The 20,553-nt window shown below is 36.5% G+C and overlaps 1 protein-coding gene across 2 annotated transcripts in view; it reads left to right on the top strand.

Annotated features, from left to right (window-relative positions):
* Positions 1-20,048, top strand: part of UNC13C (unc-13 homolog C) — a 564,880-nt gene extending 544,832 nt beyond the window's left edge. For both annotated transcript variants that reach the window (XM_064570458.1, XM_045900049.2), the window contains 3 exons: positions 13,004-13,096; positions 14,492-14,651; positions 18,229-20,048. In XM_064570458.1, coding sequence (XP_064426528.1) covers positions 13,004-13,096; positions 14,492-14,651; positions 18,229-18,511 — 536 coding nt within the window. In that variant the 3' untranslated portion in view covers positions 18,512-20,048. The remainder of the gene's footprint in view (positions 1-13,003; positions 13,097-14,491; positions 14,652-18,228) is intronic.
* Positions 20,049-20,553: the final 505 nt, after the last annotated feature.

Here is a 20,553-nt window from a genome sequence, read left to right as displayed (position 1 = left end):
GTCTTCTTCAGGAACATCATTTCTAGCAATAGGCTTTCTCCTTTGAGTCCTTGAGATATTGTTATCTTTTTCTTGTGCTATAGATTTTGTTTTTCAGAAGCCCCTTATTTACTCATACTCAAAGATGATGATCTATTCAGGTAATACATTGAGGTAAATCGGGAAGATAAACAGTTACTTCTCAATAATCTTTGGTGACTGATAGATCCAACCATTTGAAGTGAGGGGTGCACAGCCCCCTAGCCTGACTTCGCTCATCTGAACTAGCTAGGCTCCTACTACTATGTTTACTGACTTCAATGACTAACAAAAAGAAAAGACATGTTCTGAAACTCTCATGCCTCAAAATGCATCATACCCTAGTCTCTTCCTACCAATAATGAGTTGCCTGGTGTGAATACACACTGCAATATGGAAGTAATCCATCTCTTCCTTTTCTCTCCTAGGTGCTTGTGTTTGTTAGTAATCATGGTGCATGAATAGACTTTGAAAGAGAGATGTTGACTGGTCAGGTGAAACAGTTAATGACTGATTACCTTAGAAATAGGTCTCGGGTACTAGTTGGCATTCAAATTCAGGGTTGAAGTTGAAAATTTTCCCATCTTTTTAACTACTGAGTTTCCAAGCAGGAAAAAACGATAGTGACTGGCCATATTCACATCCTACCAACTTCCCCAATTTTTTTTTTTTTTCTTGATGATCTGTCCCATCAGGTGGATTTCAAAAGACCTTTTCAGAGGCAAGCTAGTTTGTCAGTTGAATAACATCCTTTCATTCTAAAAACTATTTATGTTTTTTGGAGCGCCTGGGTGGCTCAGTCGTTGGGCGTCTGCCTTCGGCTCAGGTCATGATCCCAGGGTCCTGGGATCAAGCCCCGCATCGGGCTCCCTGCCCGGCGGGAAGCCTGCTTCTCCCTCTCCCACTCCCCCTGCTTGTGTTCCCTCTCTCGCTGTGTCTCTCCCTGTCAAATAAATAAAATCTTTAAAAAAAAAAAAACTATGTTTTTCAATCCTAAAATATTTCAAGTTAAGATAACTAAACTTTCCAAAAGAATTCTAAAAGGATACCCAACTAGCACAATGACTTAATTCAAAGATTTGACACATCTCAAATCTTATTAATCACTGATTAATTTCACAGCAACATACTTCAGCATGCTATAGCCATGAAAACTCATGATGTAAAGTAGCAATATAAGATATTTCGATCAGTAGTGTGGTGTATATATACAATGGACTATTACTCAGCCATTAAAAATAATGAAATCTTGCCATTCGCAACACTGTGGATGGAACTAGAGTGTATTATGCTAAGCAAAATAAGCCAGAGGAAGGCAAATATCCTATGATTTCACTCATGTGGAATTTAAAATAAGATAAAAGCAGGGAGGCAAACCATAAGAGACTCTTAAATATAGAGAACAAACTGAGGGTTGCTGGAGGGGAGGTGGGGGGGTGGGGAATGGGCTAAATGTGAGATGGGCATTAAGGAAGGCACTTGTTGAGATGAGCGCTGGGTATCATATGTAAATGACGAATCCTGTATTCTGCTCCTGAAACCAATTCTACACTATATGTTAAATAATTTGAATTTTAAAAAATTTCAAGGAAAAAAAAAGATTTCAGTTAGTAGTAACTTTAAGGATAAAGCACAGAAACCTAAGAAACCATATTGTTCCAAGAAGCAAAATTAATTTAAATATATATTTGAATGATCACTGTGGAATTTAATAGGTAAAATACTGTGGAGTTTAATAAAAAAGTTACAAATGCAAGCTAAATGTCATCACATAAAAACACATAATCTTAAGATATCCAGATGCTATCTGTCTATATAGTATGGTGTTTATCTTGGATTTCACATCTTTTCTATATGTTAGCTCAGCAAGATTTTAAATGCCATAAAACAAAACACCAAGACAGAGTTTGTTTTTTCCTCTTTGATGTGTAAAAGGGTGGGCACTGGGAGAAAAGTAGTATTTAATGAACATCACAGCACTGTATATACCGTACCCTCTAAACCAGAGATCTGAGACCAAACCCCAGCTTTTCCACTTAGTGACTTGGACAAGTAACATCTAGGCCCCAGTTTCACCATCTGTAAATGTACGCATTACCTTTAATATCAAAGCAAGATCTTATAACTAAAGCACTTAGCACAATGCCTGCCACACATAAGTGGTCAAAACTTGTAGCTATTCCTGATTACCATGAATTCCTTCAAATATATATTAAATACTGTGGAGATAATGAGCAAAGAACAGGGAAGAAACAGAGGAAAGCACAAGAAGGGATAAGAGAAGGAAAAGAGTTCAAGTCAATAAAGCCACTTCCTAGTTCATTCAACCTTACCATCTTTGATAATGTCTAACAACTTAGAGAACTTAATGGAGGTAGGTTACTCCCACCTGGAGTTGTAGACCTATCAGCTCTGATATTCAGCTGTGACATTGCCAGAATGGTTGTCCCTTATGAAGTCCCCATGCCTTCCCTTTGAGGATCCCAGCAAAGAGCTATGAGAATAGATTCAAACCCCCTTCTCAGAGGCTTGGTCAGTTTGACTAAAATGGAGGCATCACTTGAGAAGCTGTAATATTTTTCATCTAATATTTTACAGAATGCTTTGAGGACTTGGAGTTAATTATCACATGAATAATCATTACTAAATGTTTATAATATTATTTATTCCCTCACAGTGTATGCTAAGATTATGGAGGATGAGAGACTAACTCTATTAGCGTGCTTATATAATGGTATATCATAATCTGATAGTAATCAGGATCTTTTATCCTCAAAAACTGTTCTTCTAAAAAGAACTTCAAATAAAGCAATTCTACACCATTTGCCAATGTTTATTCACATAAGCAGTTTTCATTCCTGAAGGGGAAAGTTTGAGCTACTAACATTGGTGACAAAAGACACATTCCAGAGGCCCAGGTATTGATTTGAGATACAACTGTCTAATTCCTATGGATTTTGAATAGACAAAATTATGTAACAGGCATAGCCTTTGATTACATTTTCATTCAGTTCTCATAAAAATTGGTAATAAAAAGCACCAAATATATTAGGTGATTTTCATATTCCATTCCATGGGAAATGGAATCTCTTATATGTTGCTTTTCTCTTTTTGGGAAATAACTGCCTAATCTATATATATTTTCTTCAAATGCCTTTGTCCAATTCCTTTTTTTTTTTTTTTATCCTGGGATAGGCAATCAACAGATTTCACCATGTACAAATGCTGGATAATCAGATTCAAAGCTGTAGCAAACCTGCCAGATGGGAGGAAGAATGTCTTGCACACTATAATACACCTGTAACTCACATCTGACTTAAGTAAGCAGCTTCCAGTTTCAGCACCTGCAAAAGTAGTAAATAAGTCAACTCAGATATATATACACTGTGCTCACTTTGCACAGTGATGCGGGACTGTAAAAATAATTGTGCAAACTGTGTCCGTGCAAAGCACTTTTGCTAATTAATAGGAAAAATTAGGATCCTGCTATGACTCTTGGAAACATTGTCAAAAGAAACAAGACTTTTACTGTCAGTTTTCAATATATAGGCAAATGAAAAAAATAGTACAACATTTAATACATTGTAATTGGAAATACTAGAGACACTGAGAATTAAAGTGTTTCATTTCTTTTTAAAATCTTATCGGGCGCCTGGGTGGCTCAGATGGTTGAGCGTCTGCCTTTGGCTCAGGTCATGATCCCAGAGTCCTGGGATCGAGTCCCGCATCGGGCTCTCTGCTCCTTGGGAGCCTGCTTCTCCCTCTGCCTCTCTCTCTCTCTCTGTCTTTCATGAATAAATAAATAAAAATCTTTAAAAAAAAATAAAAAATAAAAAATAAAATCTTATCAAGAGTAGTTTGACCAGTACTTGCATTTTTCATCTCATCATGTAACTATAAAGAGCAAGCATCTTTTCTACACCTTGATGGAATGTCATATTCCTTCCAAAGTTTGGGTCAATTACTGACAATGTATCCTTTCTACTTTCAACATCATAACATATCTCAGAGTTACTTAAATGTGAAGATTTTCCCCCAGTGCCACTTCCACTAGGACATCTTCATCTTCTTCCTCATCTATTGCCAAGAAGCTCATTTTCGCTGAGTTCCCCATCCGCTTCTCTAGTCTCTCCATTGGCGATAGTGTCAACATTCCCAAGTTCGGTCATCTTGTCAATTAACTCATTTATATTCCATGCAAATTTCACTCCAGCCTTATCACTTTGTATTTCTTTGCTGCGCTTTCATCTTTGCTGGTCAGTTCCCTCTTTTGATTGTCCATGTTTGTAAAATGTCACATGGGTTCATCACTGGGAAGCAAGGCAGCCACCCAACTACACACTTTGCTGTGTGTGTAAACTGAACAGGAGAGCACCAGCAGACTTTGAAAGAAGCAATGTAATTGATCACTGATGACATATCTGTTATTTATGTAGTGATTTGTGGACTAAAAAACTAGCAGCAAAGTTTGTACTTTATGCAATGATACACATTTACTACACCATGATAAGTGAAATCTGAACCTGTTTTTTGGGACAGGGGTGTTATTTTACTAAACTATGGGAGTTGAAATCTGGGCATATCATACCATGTAAAGTGAGTACTGCCTGCACATTTAATCAATGAATTGGTCCTTTAATGTCTATCAAAATAACATCATAAGTTTATTATATAATTGGAGATAAAGTGTGTGAATTATTAATATTAATATTTCCTGCCATTATGGAATATAGTTAGGAAGAAAAAAAAAAATATCTGTTTAATTAACTATAATACCAGGCACAGCATGACTGCTAGAGGGGTGGTATAAACAACCGGCCATGAAAGCAGGACCTGGAGTCCTAAAGTGACGATCGTGAACAGCATGACTATTAAAGCAATAATGGCAATGATTAATGCTTTTAAACTACTTCCTAACTCTACTTGTTTAGGGTTATGACACATTAAGAAGTCAATTCTCAAGCCTATGTTTGACTTGATTGAGCAGTAAATTTCACATTTTGTGTTAGAAAGGGAAATGTGTATTTTTAGAGTCTAGTAAAGTTTCTACCTAGGCAGTTTCACAGAAATGTTCATTCAATGCTGAGTACATAAGTGTGATTTTAATGTTTTTCTCTTCCCAATGGAACTGTCCATATCTCTTTAGGGAACACACACACACACACACACACACACACAGCAGGTACATGTAGAACACTGCAGAAAGCAATTTGTAAAAGAGGAAAACATATCTGTGCATTTAAACAGTACCTTTTAAAAGGTTTTAGGCAAGTCTCATAAGCTGTTACTTGTTTTAAAACAGTATTAAATTTTTCCTCCAAAATAAAGGCGGCAAACAGAAACTCAACTTTCTTAACTAGAACTTTAGTATTTCCTGCCATTAAAATCTCTCAAATTCTTTAACAACACAATTAAAGACTTTAAATTAACTTGGCTATTAGAATTCAAATGAAGAAATGACACCTCCTGGTGATGTCCTGATGGAAAGCTTTTCTCAATTATAAACATATTCAATCAATAACTTGCCTGGCCATCATTTCATGTTGTTTACTCTGGGCAGAAACCATCATTTCATGATGTTTACTCTGGGCTGTATCACTGCTCATAGAATACATACAAGACAAGCCATACAAATTTTAACCACAAACCCAAGCACTGAGCAGGCTCTGGTCCTTAGTAAAACAATGACAAATATGCAAACTGGATGCATGCATTTTCACTGTCCCTTAGAGGCCTTTTCCCATCAACTGTGATTTTAACAGTAGTTACAAAAACAAACAAAAAACCTTTGTTAATAAAGAAAACTCATTTCACCAGATTCTTGGTTAATAAATGATTTTACATTATAAAGAAGGAGTTTTCCCTATTAGACATTTGAGGGCTCTAAAAATCTGCCATCTCTATTCTACTCAACCCAGAAAGTCTTAGTGAAGGAAATAGAATTCCAAGGTTGTTGGGCAGAGCGTCCATCATTCTGGATTTATCTTCTTACAGTCTTTGATCTAGATAACCAACCATAATGTCCATATTTTTTTCATAATTTTTATATGTGGGCATTATGCATGAATCCTCAAGGAATTTAATAACTTTGAAATATTCCCTTATTAAGAATTGAATTATTATCACAATAAACTTGGAAGCATTTCCTAGCAGCTGTTAAATGCAAGGCTCAAAATATTCTATATATTCTTTAATTATCTCTTTTTAGCCTCACCACAGTGTTGCCAGATAGGTGGTTTTATCCCCACTTTAAAAATAAGAAAATGAGGGCGCCTGGGTGGCTCAGTTGGTTAAGCGACTGCTTTCGGCTCAGGTCATGATCCTGGAGTCCCTGGATCGAGTCCCGCATCGGGCTCCCTGCTCTGCAGGGAGTCTGCTTCTCCCTCTGACCTTCCCCCCTCTCATGTGCTCTCTGTCTCTCTCATTCTCTCTGTCTCAAATAAATAAATAAAATCTTTAAAAAAAAAATAAGAAAATGAAAGTTCATGGAGTTTTAATTATCTGTTAATGAGTGAGACCATCTGCATAATCAAAGCAGTATGATTCCATTGCCCAGGATTTTTAGTATTTGAAGAAATCAAGAATATAATTGCAGATTATTTATAGGATTAAAAAATGAACATATTTTTATAGTAGAGGTGTTTGGACAGGGCTTCATAGGATAACAGAGAAAGGATGTTCCCAACATGTGGTTTGTCTTGGGGAAAACATGAAGAAAGTTTTCAAGAATTAGGCTACTGTGAACAGCATGGACCCACAAATTGGATGAAGTAAAAGGTCATCAGAAGCATCCTAAGAAAGTGCTGGGTTTTAGGACTTGATTCATGGTACAGTGAGATGCAAGTGACTTTACAGAAGAGAATGGAATGATGAGAATGATCCATCTTTTACTCAAATGAGAGGACTTATTTCTAGAAATAAATCTGTGCCACTCATAGCCAAAAATTTAAGAGACTTCTCAGCCGCTCTGGGATAATGTCTCAACACTTCTGTGGCATTCAAGGTACCAAGATTTTCATAAAAGTTTCCTCTTGATACTCCCTCATCTGTGTTCCATCCATACTAAACTACTTGCAGTTTCCAGGATGCACCATTCTGTCTGATGCATATGCTTTCATGCTATTTCCTTGACTTCCTTTGTCTAAGAGATGAACTCCAACTCAGCCTTTAGGAAGCTCCTTAACGATTTTCTCCTCTGTGAAATTCCTAAAAGTAATAGTTGCTAAGAAATTAGTGTCTATATTTTAAGCCCTGTTCCTTGCCTCAAAGACTGTCTCATTGTTCCACAAAAGAGTATTGGGAAAATACTAGAAGCATTTTCATTAAAGTTATGAGCAAATCAAAAACATTAATTCTGTTAACCAAAGTCCCAACACGTATCTGATGGCACACCCCGATTAAGATTATTTGGAAAGGATTTAATAAAGAAACTATGTAGAAAGGTATAGGCAGGGGATATAAAGAAACCAGAAGAAAGAGTGAACTATTGAACTATTCCTTGCATTAACAGTAACAAAGGAAGAGGAAGCAACTAGAACCTGGAAAAATATTGTCACCTAGTGAGGGCTGCTTGAAGGAAATTATGTTTGGTTGCAGGATTCAGTTAGCACAAGGTGAGCCCCCAGGAAGGAGACTAAAGAAATAAATACCTGACGTGACTCTCTTTCCTCCTTCTAATCTCTTGCCAGGGCTTCCCTTTGGCCAGACCCAAATAGACACTAGAGTATAGAAGACACCACTGAAATTGTCAGACAGCCCGTGAGGGCAGAAGGCAGAGTGAAAAAGGGTGGAAAATTAATTTGGAGAGCCAAATGGAGGATAACAAGCATATCTACTTTAAATACTATCATGTAATATAGACAAGCCATTAGCCAAGGCAAATAAGAGGTATAAAAACTAGAAAGGAAAAGTGAAATGTTCATTGATTAAAGATAATTTATTATATATGTGCAACACTCAAAGAATTAAGGGCAATCTTTCATTAAAAAATTCAGTTGGGGGAGCACCTGGATGGCTCAGTTGGTTAAGCATCAGTCTCTTTTTTTTTTTATTTTTTTATTTTTTTATTTTTTTAAAGATTTTATTTATTTATTTGAGAGAGAGAATGAGATAGAGAGAGCATGAGAAGGGGGAGGGTCAGAGGGAGAAGCAGACTCCCTGCTGAGCAGGGAGCCCGATGTGGGACTCGATCCCGGGACTCCAGGATCATGACCTGAGCCGAAGGCAGTCGCTTAACCAACTGAGCCACCCAGGCGCCCCAAGCATCAGTCTCTTGATTTCAGCTCAGGGTTGTGGGATCGAGCCCCACTTTGGGCTCCGCCCTGGGCATGGAACCTGCTTAAGATTCTCTTTCTCCTTTTCCTCTGCCCGTCTCCCCTCCTTTCTCTCTCTCTCTCTCTCTCTCAAAAAGAAAAAAAAAATCAGTTCAATGGATAAAAAAATTAACATACAATCATCACTAGCCTTCCTATTATCAACATAATGGAAGAAGCTGTCCCATTTAAAATAGGATAAGATAAAATACCTAGGAATAAGCTTTCAAAAATATGCAACATCCTGGGGCACCTGAGTGCAGTCAGTTAAGCATCTGACTCATGGTTGTGAGATCAAGCCCCATGTGGGGCTCTGCACCCAGCAAGGAGTCTACTTGAGATTCTCTCCCTCTACCCCTCCCATTAATGTTTGCGTGCTCTCTCTCTCTCAAATAAATAAATAAATCATTTTTAAAAAGCCTTTAAAAAATATGTAACATTCACACAAAGAAAAATAAAACATAATTGAAGTACACAAAAGAAGACTTGAATAATAGGAAGTTATATTCTATTTTTGAATAGGAAGACTTCATAAGGATATCACCAACTTAGGGATAATATAAAACTATCTTATTTTCCCAAAAAAGTTCTCATCTTTGCTTGTGAGCCCCACTTTCTACTACCTGGATACCTCCTTTACTGATATCACAATCCAGGTCTGTACCCTATTAGTTACTTGCACCATTAGAAAGTTATTTACATTTTTAAGACCTATTCCTGCTCACATTAAATTCTAATCACTTATTAGATTCAGAGCTCTCCTTATCTCCCCACAAGCAGGTGAAAATGGTGATGCTAGCAGTAAGGAAGGTGTGGGCTTCTCTTATCTGTACCTTTCTTCTTACCTTTGCTGGTGGTTTCTGTGTTGTGGAGGAGAAAGGAAGGAGAGGGAAAAGACAGGTGACTACTTAATTTCAGGAGTGATCATTTGTAGTCACTGTCTACTTAAGGGTCATTGTCTATTTGGCTAATGCTGAGGGCTGTTCCAGTTCATTGTCTTTGGGGAAGCAGAAGCTCGCTAGAGATGGCTGGTGTGAGACTCATTTCCAAATAGATCCTTGGGGCATTAATGGACTCTTCCAAGGGTCCAGACTTGCCCTCTTATTCCTGATGCACCTCACCTGTTTCATCATGCCACATTCTTCTGAGGTGCATGCATCTTTGCCCCATCTGTGACAATCCCTGACAAGGCTATATAGCCCATGACCGCATCTTCCTTCCCTTTCTTGTGCCCAACTCTGGCACTTCGAGCACATTCAGGAACCATTTCTCATACTTCCTAGCAGCCATGGATTTAAGGAGGTGGTTCTGGCACACACTGTGGCTGGTTGTCCCCTATTTGGCTCAGGTCATATTGTCTGCTAAGTAAGCAACCAATTCAAAGCTGAAATAACCATCTTGCTTCCAAGGATTAGGAGTGTATTTCTCTGGGAGTTTTCTTCCCTTTACCTGAGGTAAAACAAAACAAAACAAAACAACCATTTCCTATCCTCCCCTCACTTTCTATCCTTTAAACCTTTTATTATCAAATGACTGGGATGGGTGGGGTTGTGTGTGGGGGGGCGTCCTTTTGGTGAAGTGACTCTCATCAGGTCTTGTTGAAAAGTTCTGACCCAAATCAGTGATCCTCTGAGGGTATAAATTGGGTCTCTTAGAGCCTTTTATTTTCAGCTTTGGTTATTAGCCATTCATTCATTCATTTATATATTTTTAAAAAATAAGATTGTTAGTCTCATATATTGCATATAAATTATTACAATCTCTGTGGGACAACTCATGGATTGGAAAAAAAAATATTGTTAAAATATGCATACTACCAAAAGTAATCTACAGATTTAATGCAATGCCTATCAAAATACTGATAGCATTTTTCACAGAACTAGAACAAATAATCCTAAAATTTGTATAGAACAAAGACCCCAAATAGCCAAAGCAATCTTGAAAAAGAACAAAACTGGAGGTATCACAATCCCAGATTTCAAGATATACTACAAAGCAGTAGTAATCAAAACAATATGGTACTGGCATAAAAATAGACACATAGATCAATGAAACAGAATAGAAAACCCAAAAATAAACCCACAATTATATGGTTAAAGCAGGAAAGAATATCCAATTGGAAAAAAGACAATCTCTTCAACAAATGATGTTGGGAAAACTAGACCACTTTCTTACACCATACACAAAAATGAACTCAAAATGGATTAAAGACCTAAATATGAGACCTGAAACCATAAAAATCCTAGAAAAGAGCACAAGTAGTAATTCCTCTGATACTGACCATAGCAACATTTTTTTCCCAAATATGTCTCCTGAGGCAAGGGAAACAAAGAAAAACTGTTGGGACTACATCATAATAAAAAGCTTCTTCACAGCAAAGGAAACAACAAAATGCAAAAATGACCTACTCAATGGGAGAAGATATTTGCAAATGACATATCTGATAAAGGGTTAGTATCCAAAAGATATAAAGAACTTAACTCCACACAAAAAACAAACAAAAAACAAAAACAAATAATCCAATTAAAAAATGGACAAAAGATGAACAGACATTTCCCCAAAAAAATACATACCGATGCCCAACAGACACATGTAAATATGCTCAACATCACTCATCATCAGGGAAATGCACATCAAAACCACAATAAGATATTACCTCACACTTGTCAGAATGGCTAAAATTTAAAAAATTAGAAGCAACAAATGTAGGCAAGGATGTGGAGAAAAAAGAACTCTCTTACACTGTTGGTGGGAATGCAGAATGCTGCAGTCACTCTGGAAAACAGTATTGAGGTTCCTCAAGAAGTTAAAAATAGAACTACCTTATGATACAGCCATCACACTACTGGGTATTTACCCAAAAAATATGAAAACAGTAATTCAAAGGGATAGAGACACCCCGATGTTTACAGCAGCATTATTTACAATAGCCAAGTTATAAAAGAAGCCCAAGTGTCCGTTGACTGGTGAGTGGATAAAGAAGATGTAGTGTGTGTGTGTGTGTATGCATGTGTGTGTGTGTGTGTGTGTATATATATATATACTATTCCATATATATATATGGAATATTATTCAGCCATAAGAAAGAATAAGATCTTGCCATTTGCAACAACACGGATGGATCTAGAGGGCATAATGTTAAGTGAAATAAGTCAATCAGAGTCAATCAGAGAAAGGCAAACACCATATGATTTTACTCATATGTGGAATTTAGAAAACAAAACAAATGAACAAAAAAAAAGAGACAAACTGAAAAACCAACTTTTAACTACAGAGAACAAAGTGATGGATGGCAGAGGGGAGGAGGGGGATGGGTGAAGTAGGTGATGGGGATGAAGAGTACACTGAGTAGTGTCGTAGTTTTGTTGAAGCACTGTATTATATACCTCAAACTAATATAATGTTACATGTTAATTACACTGGAACTTAAAAAAATTTTTAAATAAATAAGAATCTGCTTTAAAAAATCTCTATGGGACAAAATTAAAGTTCCACCTACTTTGACAAGTAAATTTAACTTACAGAAATTATACTAAAAACTTGTAAATATGAATAATAAGTATTTATTATAGTTTGTTTATAATAGCAAAAGATAAACAAAAACATGGTTAAATAAATTATGGTATATTCACATAATGGAATAAAGGCCAAACATTATTTTAAATGTTTTAAATATTTCTGTGTTTTAATTATTTGTAAACGTTTCAGTGATTCACTTTCATGCAACTACTCATTGAACATTTACTTTGTAGTTAGTGCTGTGCTATTCCAGGCTATCTTAGAGAATAAGGGATAACTTTATACATATTGAAATGGAATGATCTATGCAGTTTTAGGTGAAAAGATAAAGATGAGTTTAAGGATAGTTAGAACTTATGCCCCTATATGTGGAAAAATATGTATGTTCATAAATGTTAATACATGTATATATATTAAGAGGTTGGTGTTATTATCCCTATTTTACAAATAAGAAAACAGACTTGAGAATATGGCAAAATCTGATCAGAGAACCAGTAGGGATGTAACTATGATATTAATTTAAAATTATCTGACCCCAAATCACAGGGACTTTCTGATACAGCATGTTAACCCTTGACTAACCTTTACCAGGAGAGAATGGACTACACCTTTTTATACCATCAGTAGACCTTGCAAATATACATTATAGGTATTGCAGCATATAGATATAGGTATTGCAACACTGTGTTCATAGGTTGGTCTCTCCTGGCCTACTGTGGGCTTCATGAAAGCAGATGTTCTACAGAGCCATCTTTGTGGCCCCAGTGCTTTGGTAGGGCACATTGTAGAAAAGCTCTTTTAGGCATGAAAGGCAATAACACACCTTTGTACATAAGCAATAAATAGAGCTCAATTGGGCCTAGTAAGGCAACGGCAAGTTCTTCTAACCATACTACTACTAACAGGGTGTCTTATGATATCTGAGAACCATATGAAATTTTAGCTCAGTGGGCTAAATATGATTATACCAAAGCCTCAAATCTGCAGAGCAAATTTAATTTAATGAACATTTATCAATACCTATTATGTGCTATTAACGAAAAGAACCATTCATTTCCATGAACTTACTTTCAAGTCCCTTATGCAGAAAATGTATGTGTCTGTTATTAAAGTAGCCTGGAAGTTTGAGCCAGTAAATGTCTGCTTATTTGCAGGTCGCCCCTCCAAAGATTCAGTGGGTCAGATATCTGTTCATGTGGACATCACCGCTACCCCAGGAACTGGAGAGCATAAAGTCACTGTAAAAGGTATATATCAAGTCCAGATAGACCAAACAGCCTAGTGGACTTTAACCTTTGCAATAATATAAAAAAATGTAATTTTTTCTTAGATATGTTTTTAAAAAGATTTAATGATTTTAGGGCATGCTCATAATTTTTTCATGAAACCAGAACTTTTGATCTAAAGCTGGAAAAAATCAATGGTACAGATATTTAGCCTATATTATCTGAAGTATCTAAATGGTTTAAATACATTGGAGATTACACTTCAAACCAGTATACACTGAACATTTTCTCTTGTTGATGCTAGGATATACATTGAACATTAGGGCTATGGTTGGCTCCATACCTTGTCAGATTTTATATATGAGGTCAGTATGTTCTTACTGTTCACATTATCTACCTATTTACTTCTTTTTCTATGTGATTTTCAACAACGGGCTTGATTTTTTTTTTTTTTTTAATGACTAGTTCAATCTATTGGTTTTAGATTGCAAAAATATAATCTGAATGCTGGGGTCATTTCAAAGGTGAAATTTAATGGTTAATTTTGCTCAGTAGAACCATATTCTATTTTATATTATTATAGACGTAGTCACAATATCCACCTCATTAAAAACCATGGCCTTCTGACACATTTTAAAATTGCATTGCCTAATGTATGTTTGCATTATAAAAGTAACACAGTTATAGTCTATAATAGATTATGTACAGTGTTGGTAAGTGGGCATGCCTACACTTGCCAGGGTCTTTAAATATTTTTCAAAAATATTTTGACACTACAGATCAAATGCCCAAAGTTTTGTGAACTTTTACAATAACTATTTTAATTATAATATATATTTTAACATTTTCAAAGGATGATGCAAGTGTACATTTAAGAATGTACATTTAAGAATTATTTGTGATGCCTGAAGTTAGGAAATAGCCATACCATTTAAGAATAAGTTATTGGTTAAATATAGGATGGAGTATCCATATAGTAGAATATTTGCAATTGGAAAACATATAATGGATTAGAAAGATACCCATGATAGACTTTAAAAATATAACTTATAAGGAGATGAACCATGAGAGACTATGGACTCTGAGAAACAAACTGAGGGTTCTAGAGGGGAGGGGGTGGGGGGATGGGTTAGCCTGGTGATGGGTATTAAAGAGGGCACATACTGCATGGAGCACTGGGTGTTATATGGAAACAACGAATCATGGAACACTACATCAAAAACTAATGATGTAATGTATGGTGATTAACATAATAAAAAATAAATAAATAAATAAAAAGGTTAATAAAAAAGTAAGAAAGGAGATCTCATACATCAAAAAAAAAAAAAAAATTAACTCTAAGGACCAAAGGGGAAGATAAGATTCCACACATTTGTTTGCTAACATTTTGCATTCCTTTCCCTTTGTGGTTTTTAGTGATTGCTCTTAATGACCTAAACTGGCAGACCACTACAATGTTCCGGCCCTTTGTGGAAGTTTGTATACTGGGACCTAACCTTGGAGACAAGAAGAGAAAACAAGGCACCAAGACAAAAAGCAACACGTGGTCACCAAAGTACAATGAAACATTTCAATTGTAAGTCAGGACCCGACTCACCTATTCAACCAGGCAATAGCCATTATACAGCTTAAACTTACTGAGGGGTGCAGGGTGGGAATGGCACTGGGCTTTGCGAAAGAAAGCAAAACTTATACGTTGATGTATTCCTGTTCACCCCTGATCCCAGCAAATTAAGACAGCTATGTTTTTAGTTCCCTTCCATTGCTCAATAGATGTTCAGCGCCTACCATGCATCAAGCACTATTGTAGGAATTTGGTATAAATAACAGAAGGTCTCTGCTGTCATAGAAGTTGCTTTCTAGAAATGAATAACATCATTGATGAGAAACATCAAAATCACAAATAAGCTGGGCACCTGCGTGGCTCAGTTGGTTGGGCGGCTGCTTTCAGCTCAGGTCATGATCCTGGAGTCCTGGGATCGAGTCCCGCATCGGGCTCCCTGCTCGGCAGGGAGTCTGCTTCTCCCTCTGACCCTCCCCCCTCTCATGCTCTCTATCTCATTCTCTCTCTCAAATAAATAAATAAAATCTTTAAAAAAAAATCACAAATAAGCAAAAATTAATCATAGGATAGTACTATACAGAGAATTAAAACAGGCTGATGTAATAGATTGGTTGATTGGCTGCTTAGATTGCGTGTTCAGAAAAGCCTCTCTGAGCACATGACTTTTAAATCGAAACCTGAGGGGAAAAAGAAGAACCAGTCATGCAAGCAAGACGGTGGAGAGCATCTCAGGCCAAGCAAAATGGCTAGCGCAGAGACTAAGGCAGGAGCACACTTGGCATATTTAAGAAATAGTATACAATGGGCAAGGGAGTGAGATGAAATGAGTTTGAAGAAGTGGCCAGAGTACGGTACGGAGTAAAGGTGCACAGGACTTTGCTGTCAGGATAAAGGAGACTAGGTGACATTCTAAGGTCAATCGGAGGCCTTGAAGAATTTTCAGATAAGAACATGAATGATCTGATTTATATCTTTAAATGATTATTCTGTTTGCTATATTAAAAAAAAATGATGGGAAAACAAGAGCAAACATGTAAAGATGAGTTAGAAGGCTATTGCAGTAGTCCAAGCAAGGGATAATACTGACTCACAGATGGTAGTAGGGAAATGGAAGTAAGGAGTAGAGAGATGGAAAGAAGTGGAAAGATTCTGGTTATGTACTGGAAGTAGATTCTATAGAACTTGCACTCGGCAGGAGGTAGCACATGAAAGAAAGAGTATATAAGTTGGGTTTCTGAAAATAATTTAGGACATTTCATCAAGACAGCCTTATTTACAAAGGAATTTACTAGGATGTGAGAATCGAAGGACTATAAGCAATAGTGATGTAAACTGGGGCTACTAGTGGTCAAGCTATTACCCCTGTGCATGTAAGAGAGGAAGATTAGTTACTAAGACTGGGGGAAAAATAACTTCATGTGTCATCAGCCATCGCAGAAATAGCAGTGGCCTTTCCATGGAGGCAAACAGTACCCTAGAGGAAGCATCATACACAAGGGGCCAGGGAAATAGACTCTGACCTCATCCTCATCATTACTTCTGATTTCCTGAAGGGGCTTCCTTTTGGCCCAAACCAACTGGAAGCCACAGCATGAAGAAACTCTACTGATCCAGTCCTTAGGGGTCAGCATTCTTTTGCAAAGTACAAGGAAAAGGATGGAAAGTATATCCAGTTGAGGCAAATGGAAGTTATCTGGCACTGAATGAAATCAAAGATGACCTCTAGGTTTTGGGCTAAGCAATTGGGTACATAGTGATTTCTTGAGATGGGAGAATTGGAACAAGAGATGAGGAGATCAAAGATTGTTTTAAATATAATAATTTGGAGATGCCTAAGGTACATTCCAGAAGGGATATCCAATATATAGTTGGATCTAACTTGAGAATTATCTGCATATAGATATAATTGCATAAATCTAGAAGAGCTGACCCAGGGATGAAGAGAGGAGGACCCAGGACCAAGACTTTGGGGTTTACACATGCACACACACTTAGCTTACCAAAACAGTTTCTCACTGGCTTGGTTCTTTGCTTGTTTCACATACTTAGTTTCCCAGAGAATTTTCAGCACACTAAGTTCTGAATATTAAACTCTATTACCACTCATTAAAACTTAACCATCCTACCACATCTCTTAAAATGGCTGTAATAGATTAATCATATTCATAATCCCTGCTAATCAGCTCACAAGATTCCACGTATCTACTCCTCTAAATGACACACAAAAAAATGTGATCCAGTTAAAATGTCTTCTAAAAGTTTCTAGCAATTACTTGACTCATGCAAAATTGAGATATAACACTGTGAGGTACTAAAACCATGCACGATTCTGGGAAAAGGCAGCATTTTGATGCATTTTAATTCACAAGATCTGGCTCCTATCAAATTTTGCTCTTCTGTTCTTACCCATCAGGCTTCCATTTTCTTTCACTTTATTTCAGGTTGTCTCTAAAATAAGTGCACACTTCAGTTATCAGTGTTGCTCAGAAACAAAAGTTTGAATCTGCAAAATGTTTGATCTAAAATGTCACTTAGAAAAGGAAGGGATTTGGAAGCTCGTACTGCTGAGGAACAGATGTGCATTCATTAGAAAGTCAAGGAGATCTGAGGATGAAGTAAAATAAGGGGCAGGGGAGGATTATTCTCAGTGTATTACCTCTCAGCCTTCTTCATTACGCTCAGTTCTGTACTGAGCGTATTAGTTGGTATTAGTCGAGGCCATCCTCAGCCCCACACTTGACAGGTGTCTAACTGTCGCCATCGGAAAGAACTGGCATTGAAGCACCACGCTCTGGTGGAACTGATTTACTCTGGAGATTTGTATCTAATTTGGCATCTTGTGAATAGTCTTGTCTTTGTTAGCTTGATAGTCTGTGTTGTGTATTCCCCCGAGAAAAGGCTCCTAGATATAATAGCATATCCAGGATTCTGAGGTAAAGAAAAGAGAATGTAATAATTGATATTGAAATGGCATAGAAATTCTGGCAAGAAATACTACCCCTTTTCCTTGGTCTAGCCCCCACGATCCCTACCAACCCCATCCTACCCCTATATCAGTAGGAAGACCACACCTCCAAGAATTAAGTATAAGGTATTTTAATTAATGTTTCTATTAATATGCTTAATATCAAGAGAGTAAAGCATACTCAGATTTATGTCCTATTTTTTTTTTAAGATTTTATTTATTTGACAGAGACACAGCGAGAGAGGGAACACAAGCAGGGGGAGTGGGAGAGGGAGAAGCAGGCTTCCCGTGGAGCAGGGAGCCCGATGTGGGGCTCGATCCCAGGACCCTGGGATCATGACCCGAGCTGAAGGCAGACGCTTAACGACTGAGCCACCCAGGTGCCCCTGATGTCCTATTTCTATATAGGCAAAGAAGTTTTTAAGTTAGATTGCTAAGCAATATCTATGTAAAAACAATCTAAAATGGAAATGATATTTACATCAGAGTTAAAATACACAATACTCCATTTTGCCAAATTACATGCTGAGGAATGGAGAAAACTTTTAACAGTATTTTAGAACTACATTGATCCCTAGGTGAAGTCAAGGTTTTGCTCAAAATTCTTATTTTTAATCCACACAGCATTCTGGGTAATGAAAACCAGCCAGGGGCCTATGAGCTTCATCTCTCAGTTAAAGATTACTGCTTTGCCAGAGAAGATCGAATTATCGGAATGACGGTAATTCAACTACAGAACATAGCAGAAAAGGGAAGCTATGGGGCATGGTATCCCCTTCTGAAAAATGTCTCTATGGATGAAACTGGTTTGACTATCCTTAGAATACTCTCTCAGAGGACCAGCGATGATGTGGCTAAAGAATTTGTAAGACTGAAATCTGAAACGAGATCTGAAGAGAGTGCTTGAAACAAATACTGCAAGATATCATCTTTGGGAATTCATAAACTCTGACTACTGCATGCATGTGCAAATACATGGGAATGTTTAGTTTGCCACGTTTCAGTGTTTGCCAGTACTCAAGTACAATGTCTACAAAGTATGTGGAAAACCTGCTGAACTTTTATACCAATGCTGGGCTTTGGGAAATTAATGTTCCATGAAGTGCCAAAATTATGATGTAAAGTGAAATATCCAGAGTATCTTTTAAAATGTTTCATTTCATTACCAATTTCTCATCCTTTAAACATACTAAAAAAAAATTCATTTTTTCGGTTTGTCCACTGTCTTTGTTAAATTCGCTTGTATTGCCCATAGATCAGAAAGCATTTGTTACCAAATTCTGTTTTATTTAGATTTACCTCATTGTAGATGTCATACAAGTAACTTTTTCTATCATAACTAGAAATACAGTCACTTCTAGAAAGTGTTTGTAATTTTATAGTTGCAGATCTATTGTGATGATTTTTGCATACAAATTAAAATAGAAAATGTGGGAAATATTTTATGCCGACCAATTTCCAACCTTTCTGAAATATCACTGTGAAGAAATGCTATTAAAGCAAACTTATACAAAGCAATGCTAAATAGAGTTTGTTAACAATGTTTGATATATTGACAAAACTTTGTTCTTTAAAACTGCCAAGGTCACATCACATTTGTAAAAAAAAAAAAAGGTAAGTTGATACATTTACCATCTAGCATTATGTCTTGGCTTTACCAAATGTCATTCTTTAGAAAGTCATAGGATTAAGGGTCTAGAGATGCAGTGGAAGGTTTGTTTCTTCAAATTACCTATAATAAATAACTATACTGTTAGTGTCTTACCTCTGACAGTTATGACTATCTCCTTATTTACTTAGCACTTTACTCAGTTAAATGCTTTTTTCTTTTAAAAAAATATTCGACGATTTATACTGAATGCAGCATTACTATATATTGCACTGGAGCAAAAAGACATGTCTTCATTTATTTAGTGAAAAATGTAAACTAAGATCTGAAGAAACTGCTTATAATTTTGTAACTTATGTTATTTACAAGCCCAAAATGCATCAGATACAATAGGAAAACAACTTAATACAGCTTGGTACATTAAAATAGAACTAGATCGGATTTTGAATATGAAATAGTTTTTGAATATTTGCATTTTCTGTATTTTTATGTTTTGGCTTTTTAGAGACTGTATCTAAATACTTGGCTGTAGCACAGTACCTTGTAATTGTAACTTCTGGTCATAACTGTTAGTGGACAACATACACATGCAGAAACAAGAACCTGTTACAGTGATATGTTTTGTGAACAAGCTGGTCTGCTATGTTAAGGACAGAAATGACTGGTATCATGACTGTCAGAACCATTTTGCTAGTGGGTGTGAAAACAGACCAGTGAGATCCACTAATTCATGTTAAATTGTTAGGCAATTGCTTTGTTAATGACTTCTCCAAATGCATAGTACAAATGCTATCCTCTGGCATATGCATTAATAAATGGATGTATATTGAACACATGCAACACTATTATATTTTCTGCCTTTTTATTTCATTTATGCAGCATAAATTCATTCCTTAGGAATAAAAACCCCAGACTCTTTTTACTGGATAGAACACTTCTCACATTATTTGGTTCTAATGTCTCATTAAAATTTGAGAAAATTTGTCCAGGTGTTGTGTTCATGGAAACAGCTACTATTAAAGATAATGACACTGAACATAAGGAAGGACTAAGGTATCCACCTGTATATCTCTGAATATTGTTAAGCCCCACAAGGAAAACGCAACATTTAACATATAAACAAGCAACATTCTTAAATAAAAACTTATGTTACACAAGGTTTTATTATTTGATTGAATGATTAATTCTAGATTCATCTTACAATGATTTTACAGAACATCGACTTGAGCTCTTTAGGAGCACATTGCCATAAAGCATGATACACTTGAAGAAATGGCAATTTGGATTCGCATTGATCACTTACGAGCTAAGTATTTTTTTCCAGTATTTAATTGAATCTA

This window comes from Mirounga angustirostris, unplaced genomic scaffold, assembly GCF_029215605.1.
Source record: "Mirounga angustirostris isolate CCGP_5_RB_7025 unplaced genomic scaffold, mMirAng1.0.hap1 SCAF_9, whole genome shotgun sequence".
NCBI lineage: Eukaryota > Metazoa > Chordata > Mammalia > Carnivora > Phocidae > Mirounga > Mirounga angustirostris.
Note: the sequence above shows the minus strand (reverse complement) of the source record. Positions and strands in the feature narration are given on the sequence as shown.